Source organism: Nuphar pumila, chromosome 3 (genome assembly GCF_984573655.1).
Source record: "Nuphar pumila chromosome 3, dmNupPumi1.hap1.1, whole genome shotgun sequence".
NCBI classification, from domain to species: Eukaryota; Viridiplantae; Streptophyta; class Magnoliopsida; order Nymphaeales; family Nymphaeaceae; genus Nuphar; species Nuphar pumila.
The window spans coordinates 11,300,465-11,308,788 of record NC_143251.1 but is presented as its reverse complement, the minus strand read 5'-3'; the positions used below and the strand labels follow the sequence as shown (position 1 = coordinate 11,308,788).

Below are 8,324 nucleotides of genomic sequence, written 5' to 3'. Positions count from 1 at the left end.
CTAGCTAGGACGATTCTGTGAGAGTGTATTGGTCTCATACTAGGTAGTACAGCAAAAATAAGCCTGTGAGGAGGTACGTTTTACATATCCAAGATCGGATAGTTCGGCTAGGATGAGCCTGTGAAGATGTACTGGTCCAACGTTAGTAGTCCGACAGAGACAAGCCTGTGAGGACATACATGTCCAATATCAGTAATCTAGCTAGGACGATTCTGTGAGAGTGTATTGGTCTCATACTAGGTAGTACAGCAAAAATAAGCCTGTGAGGAGGTACTTTTACAAGATCAGGTAATCTGACGAAAAACTTGTTTCAATATGCGATAAATCTCAATGAGTATGAATAGGTTAAATATATTGATTGTGATGGATTATGATGATCGAATAAGCTGATTGGGATAGCTGGTTGTGAATCTATGAATTTGGTTTTACTTCAAATGTTGTAAGCATGATTACATGTTGAATTCAGATCAAATATATATCATAATATAATTGAAATGAATATGTTGATATATTAGGTAAATGACACATCATGCTTACAAATGAATATATTGACTTATTAGATAAATGACACATCACGCCTATTTAGTCATGATGTTAATAAATGCATTTTGTTTTCTTGATTGACATATATCACATATATATGTGTACCATGACGGATGTATATCATGAATGTCTGATTAAATGTATTATATTATCATTAATGTGCTATCGGTATTACCTTTATATACTCGTAATGTGTTTTTGTGTTGACCTATCAGGCTTTCATAAGTTTGACATATTTTATGAGCATACAGGCTTAGTTGTGGATGTAGAATGATACGACGGCTTCGACAAGCCAATCATTTTTTTTTTCACTGAATTTAGATACATGTTATTATTGTGCTAGTTTTGTAATACTATATTCTTTTAAAATTGAAGTATTTTAAATGAGTCATGTTATCTGTATTTAAATTCAGTATAATCATTTTTTTATGGAATGTAACCCACCTGAGGTTTTTAACTAAAATTACAAATATTTTTACTAATGATTATTCAATAAAAAAATAAATTTTATGTATTTTACAAGTAGTTAAAAATCTTAAAGCATTACACCTACCAATTATACAATGATACCATTGGGAATCCACTTGGAACGTCCTCAACACAAGGTTGACATGCACTAGCTGCTCCTACCAGACAAGCTAAGCCCCATTGGTAAAAAAAATCAAAAGGCAAGCTGGGGTTAGGCAAACCCCCACCTGTTATTATTCAGCGTACCACTGAGGTTTGAACCTAAAACGTCCCACTGCAAAGAGACGTGCAATGACAGCTCCTACCAACCACATGGAGCCCCCTTTGGTCCCCCATCCACACCACCCTCCCCAAGTCCAATTTGGCACTAATAAAAAGGAGACACCTTATTTCCAAAACAGAAATAACATTCCCCGTTAGAAAATGCACAGAACTTGAGCTATCTAAACGGTTTAGACTTGGTTCACATAGGCATTACTGAATCCTACCTAATCAGATCTAGCTTAATGAGGTTCAGATTCTCATATTGGGACTCAGATAAAAAAAAGGAATTGATACTGAATTTAGATCTGATTAGCTAATCAGATATATTTTGTATATAATCATGTCAGATTATCCGTTCTACTCAGGATTCAGATGCAGAACAGCATAGCAAACACCAATCAAGATTATTAATCGGATTCTACTTGCTGTATTAATCCAACTTTGAGGCATTTTAATGGATTTGTTTGACAATGGCTTTGACTTTTTAAAAGGCCTTCACCAGTTTTTGCCCCTATAAAAGCCTAATAAAAATAAGTAGATTTTTTCCCTTTTCCGTAACTTGTGAGAAGATGACCCAGGACAAATGTGACGTTCTTTAGAAGTACTTGGCCTGCGTTGTTCTTAGCCGGTTGGCTTTTAGCCATTTCTTTTTTTAATTTTATTTTGTATATTTACTTTCAGCCGTGGAGTTGATAGCTTATGGTTGACTTAGCTTTAGATTGACACTGACAAACTCTTACAACAATTAATGTTTGGATTGTTCTAAATACAACATAGTGTTTGGGTTGTTCTATTTACAGAGTACAAGGGGTTGGTGTATCATTGATTCAATAAGTTTTTGGAATATTTTACTCCGATAAATCGCCCCAGTCGCGTTAGCTCAGCCTGCTATACTTACAGTTGCTGTCCTGTCCTGTCCTGTCAGGACAAAACTCAGAGGGTTTTCCCTCGACCCCAAGGAGTCGCCAAGCTTCAGCTTAGGCGGGGTGTCGCCCATGGGATTTGAACCTAGACTGCCAGTCAAAAGACCTAGGCCCCATCCCACTACGCCAAACCCCTTGGGTCTCATTGATTCAATAAGTTATAAACATGCCTCCTGTGCGAAGGAAGCAAATTCATGAAACTCAAAATTTGAGGTTGTATGTTTTGGAAGCATCATCAACCAAACTCAAATAATATTAACAATCATGTTTGTTGAATACGAAGAACTAGGTTTTCTCATACTCGGAACCTTGATTCCTTAACGCTTTCAGCTCATTTTTTTTATGGGAAGAGGAGGGCATCCTGCTCATGGTTTGGGCTTCTCACTCTAAGTGCTTTGATAACTATACTTTAGGCAGCCTTAAAGAGCTCCGCTCATCTGGTAGGGGCGACTTGTTAATGTCACCAAGTTGTCGGGATGTCACAAATTCGAAAGCCATGGGCCATGGTGTCCCTCGTTCTAAGGTCAAATCTGGGTGTACTCCCTTGTGGGTAGAGGAGACCTCAAGGGTTTTATCAATTGGAGGACAATCAATGAGCGATCTGGCATGGAGGGGTTTTTCCTTTGGATTGTCATATATATATATATATATATATATATATATATATATATAGAGAGAGAGAGAGAGAGAGAGAGAGAGAGCAAGCCGTAGGTGGTAAATAAAATATGCTAAATGATAAGTGCTAAATGAGTTTTCAAGTTTTTTTTTTGTTTTTTGTTTTTTAAATTCTGACTGTACAGATGTGATCTATATACTTGATTTTATAGGGATAAGCTCCTGAAGTATTGGATTCCTACAAATGGGTGGGTTTTTATAAGGTTCAGAAAAATCAACGGTCAAAAGGCTCCAATTATCATTTTTTTTTATCGAAAACACATGATCCAGGTGTGGATTCCTCGTAAATCAACCATGCCCAACACATTTATAGGGTCGGAACTAAAAAAAGAACATCAAAAGAGCAGAAAACTGGTTTAGCACGTATCATTTTAGCATATTTCATTTATCACCTACCCATATCTCTCTTTTGATTGTAACTTTGATAATTATGCAGCTAAGATGCAAATCAGATCCATTTGTGATTTATAGCTTGCTTAATAGAGACTTTAGAAATCATGAATTGGGTCAGGCTATACGTTGCTTACGAAGATGGGATCCACTCATCCCTATCATCATATCTTAACATGATACCTCTTGTGAGATTTCATTCTTGCGGATTGTTTTCATCAAATCTGACCCAAGTAGATGTGATCTACAAGACTCATTTATTGTTTTAATCACCAGAATCCATCCTATGTGCAGGACTTTCTGGCAATTAAAAATCAATGGATGTAAAAATACTAAAATTTTATGATTTAGAAATCATACTTTTTTGTTGAAAAACCATGATTCGAATGTCTATTCCTATCAAATTAACCATGTTGAATTCATCTGTGGCGTTAGATTTGGCATAAACAACTTGCAACAAAGAGATCTACAAGGGGTATGACCAAGTTATGAAGATAGGGGATGATTCGATTCTGTTCCCTTGCTCTAATGATAAACTTGTTCACCCAAGATTGTATCAACACCTAAACAGTTAATTTGCTTCAATCATTTTCGTTGTGATTGACTGTGTTTCACATCTTAATTAATAAACTTTCTGACTAGTTAATTTATTAAACAAATTGGTGATTTGACCCTATTGTGTCTTGGCTCTTAATTAATAAACTATAAGACTGCTTTATGACCCAAATTGGTGATTTTATACCCTAATAGTAATGACATGTCCATGACAAGGATATTATCCTAATCCTCTTGTAATCCCCTTTAGCCCTAACTAACTTTTTGGATCATGGAGAATATTCCACCAAGAAAACATAGCCCAAACCAAGTCCCCAATCAACCTAACTTCAAATCATTCTAGCTCCTCTACAAGACCCAAGTTGGCTTTAACTTTTTGACCACTTCTTTGATACCAAAATCTCCTTATCAGCTTTTGCAAATCACTAATCCCCCCTTACTTTTTGTGGTTCATGTGATAGCTTTGTATTAAAAAGAACCAGGAGAGAGAGAGAGAGAGAGCAGAAAAAGGGACAATGATCCTTGTGCATAAAGGAAAAAGGAAAAGGCACCAAAGGGTTGTGGGTGCGTCTCAAGAGGGGTGCATATCTCATCAATGACTAAGAGTGAAGCCTAAAAAGCGACTCCCACTAAAACTGAGTGGGCCAAACTCACCACATGGGTCTGTGGTAGTAAAGGTCATGCATGGTGAGTGCGCCACCCTAGTCACTGGACAAAAAGCCAAAGTTATCAACATGGCCTGCAGGCCACTAACCCATCTCTTGGATCCCAACCCATTTGGGCCATACCTAGATCCGACCCGTCGCCCTGTTCCAACTTGCCAAACTATCTGAATATATACTTACAACGTTGTCAAATATGGACAGAATTAAAGCGCAACTCCTACTCCTACATATAATTATGATTTAGATGGTAATCCATCCATAGATTATCCTAAGCTAGGGATGTACATCTTGAAGAATATATAGAATGATCAAATTATCCATAACTTTTATGACTAAATTTATACAGGGGTGTACCAGAAAATTGCATAGAATGAGCAGGTATGCATGAAGCATATACATAGAATAATCAAAGCTATTGTGGTGTACTTAAAGGGCATATTGAGGGGTCCCATCAAAATCTTTGTCTTACAATTATGCATTGCCTGAAAAAAATAGATAAAAATTTAAAAACAAAGATACTACGACCCATATAAAGAGAAAAGACAATGTAGACTTGTGAGTTCTACCATGAAAACTATTTCTCACTTTTCTGTTTTTGAGAAAACTATTTCTCACAATTTCACGTAGGGAACCCCTCAAAACTTATCTAGAACGATAGTGGTAGATATTATATATGGTCTATGTAGACCGTATCTAGGGTCCCATCATATCTCTCACGTCGCCATGAGTATCATGAAACCAAAAAATCAAAGGCTGCGATTTGCTTAGCTGATCACTAGATGATTCCTCTTTTTTTTTTAATAAAAATGGAAAAAAATAAAAACAAAAGGTGTCAATTCATCAAAAACCATGATGTTGGTCATACACAAAATACATTAAAACACCAAAGATGGTCTCATTCTTTGTACCTAAAACACCATCCATCTTTTGAACAAAGAAAAAAAAAGAACTAAACAAAATAAAATGAAAGTAAAAATAAAGCCCTTCCTTTTCTTTTCTCTTTTTCTTTCTCTCTTTTTCTTGAAAATTATGATTTTTTCTTTTTCTTTCTTCAAATCATGAACCCATCTCTCAAATCACAAAATATAGAAAAACGTAAACGGGTCGTCGTCGAGATCCAGATTCACGACCCGACCCGGACCAATGTCCAACCCCATCCGCCGTGCGTCCAACCAACCATCACGGCTTCCACGCCGACGCCCACACCACCGGCTGCTCCTTCCACGAGAGGAATATTCCGGGGGAATCTCCGGCGGGCGCCATAGACCAACCTTCCTTGTACCGCCTGAGCAGAGCCCGAACGTCGTCGGAGACGTCGTCGCTGAATGCCGCGGGAGAGAACCCGGCGGAGCCGAGCCGCCTTGCCCAGCCCGCGGCTCTCTCCCTCCGCTCGGCCGACTCCCCCGCCGGGCACGCCACGACGTCGACGATCGCCCTCCCGGCGGCGCGCTCGAGCGCCAGCCGCTCGTTGCTCGTCTTCGGGAAGCTGCCGTCCAGCGACTCCAGGTAGGCGGAGAAGAACCGGAGGCACTCCCGGAATGCCTCCACGAACCGCCCCCCACCCTCCTCCTCCGCCGGCTCCCCTCCGCCGAACTCCGCCTCCTCCTCGACCACCGTCACGATCTTCGGCCGGAGCCGCCTGAACCCGTCGACGATCGCGTCGCGCCCCAGCCCGGGCGGGACCCGCCGGAGCGCCCCCACGCAGTTGACGGCGACGGCCTCGCCGGGCTCCATCTCGATCCGATCGAGAACGTCCGCACCGAGCCCGCCCTCATCACAATACACCACAGAAAACTTAAACGGCACGCCCATCAGCCTTGCGAACTTCTCGATGCGCTGGCCGATCTCCTTCATGACCTTATGGATGGAGCTCCCTCCGGTGAGCACGACGCTAGTGAGCCTGAGGTGCGGGGTGTCGTCCGACCGGGTGGCGAGCGCCTCCAGCAAGGTGGGCCACTGGGTGCAATGGGTGGTGCTTATATCCACTATATGCAGCCTGGGCTCGCCATCGAAGGCCTCCAGAATGGCGCCGTTGGCCGAGACGTGGCCGAACGTGGCCCAGGGGCTCGCCTCCTGGAACTTGAGCATGGTCTTGCGCGTCGACTCGAAGGAGACGCCCTTCTCCGCAGCCGAGCACAGCGTCCGGTAGGTCTGGTGGCCGGAGCCGGTGATCCTCGCGAACAGCGCCTGGAGGAAGTAGGCGGTGAGCTTCTGGTCGGTGTCACCGTAGGGGGAGGAGAGCTCGTTGAGCATCCAGAGGAGCTGCTGGATCCGGGCCGAGTCCCTGGCGGCGACGGCCTGGGCGCAGTCGGAGAGGAGGGTAGCGGCCCAGTTGGGGGGAGGGTGGGTAGAGGAGGTGAACTCGTGGGGGACCGGGGGGTGGTAGTCGGTGGGGATGGGGTCGAACACTTGGTGGGAGGCCGGGGGAGGGTAGGGGAGGAAGTGCTTGGAGGAGGAGGAGGAGAAGTCGTCGTCATCCATACTGAAAGGGTTGCAGCATTCTTGGTGGAAGGAGGAGATGGTGGTAGTGGCGTCGCTGAGGCTGAGGGAGGAGGTTCTTGAGGTCCTGGTGGTGGTGGAGTTGTTGAAGGATGGGTCCGGTTGGAGGGTGACTAGCCGAAAGAGGGTATCCATGCAGGCAGGGGGGCGGTGATACGCTTCTTGTTGACGTGCATGCCTCTCTCTCTCTCTCTCTCTCTCTCTCTCTCTCTCTCTCTCTCTCTCTCTCTCTCTCTTTGGTGCGGGCTTTTTGGATGGGGTGAGGTTTTATGAGAAGGGGTGGGGTGGGGGAATGATGGTATGATGGTGGGGAAGAATCTATGATGAGCTCTATGTTGGTGTCTTTGATACAATCGATACGAGAAAGAATGGGAATTCTTCTTTCTTTTTTCCTTATTGATGCTAGAGAGAGAGAGAGTGAATGATGGTGGGAGAGAATTTATGATGGGTTTTTCTTGGGGTGTGATGATTCAATCGATAATAAGGGAGAGTGGGATCTCTTCTTTTTAGTTTTTCTCCTTATAGAATGATACAGGTGGTGTAGAGAGAGAGAAGGACGTATGGGCCCTATGGGGTGCTTAGGGAATTTAGAAATGGGATTGGTGGTCTGACAAGAGTATGAAAAGATGAGAAGAGAAGGGGTGTGGGGAGAATTTTGTGGGAACAGGCGTGCAAAAGGGAGTGGCTTAGTGGGTTTTGCAAAAGTGGCATGAGAGGGAATTATTCAGAATAGAAAAGCAAACCCCGCGTGCATCAGGGTCATCACACCCTCCCCACACTCCTTGCTCCCTTATTCCTCTCCAATCTCTTCAATCAAGGAAAAAAAATAATAATAACAATAATTCTCTCTCTCTCTCTTTCTCTCTCCATTATTATGAGAAACACTTCTTTTCAAAATCGTGAGTCACGCTTCCCTTTCAAGTCTTACCACATTTCAGACGTCCGCCTCCCATGTGAATCCAATCTACAGAAAAGAAAACCTTAATACCACTGTTTCATCTGTTAACGATTATGGGCGTTGGGATTCCACTGAAGTTTTGGTTGAAGAGAAGGGGATTGATTGAAACAATTGTACAAAAAGACAAGACCTAGGGATGGTTCTTTGGGAGTTGGTACCGCATGTGTTTACCCCTTCAATCATTAGAGAAATTCCATTGTTCGCTTCTTTGTCTCCTGTTAGAGTTTTAGATACCAAAATTCATGACCTCTGATCTTTTGTGTTTCTTTGTCCACTCAGATTTCAGCAATATATTTTAGCTTCTCTTTTTCTCACAGTTTTCTTATCTTATTTTCCAAGGAAGATGCAAGTGCGCCTAGATTCTTGGGGTACACGATCGCCCCA

General features: G+C 42.6%; 1 protein-coding gene across 1 annotated transcript; it reads right to left on the bottom strand.

Moving 5' to 3' along the window:
* Window positions 1-5,358: 5,358 nt before the first annotated feature.
* LOC149841955 (protein SHORT-ROOT-like) lies at window positions 5,359-7,187 on the bottom strand. The gene has a single exon (XM_089998803.1). The coding sequence runs from the start codon at window positions 7,115-7,117 to the stop codon at window positions 5,663-5,665; it is 1,455 nt and encodes a 484-aa protein (XP_089854929.1). The 5' UTR covers window positions 7,118-7,187; the 3' UTR covers window positions 5,359-5,662.
* Window positions 7,188-8,324: the final 1,137 nt, after the last annotated feature.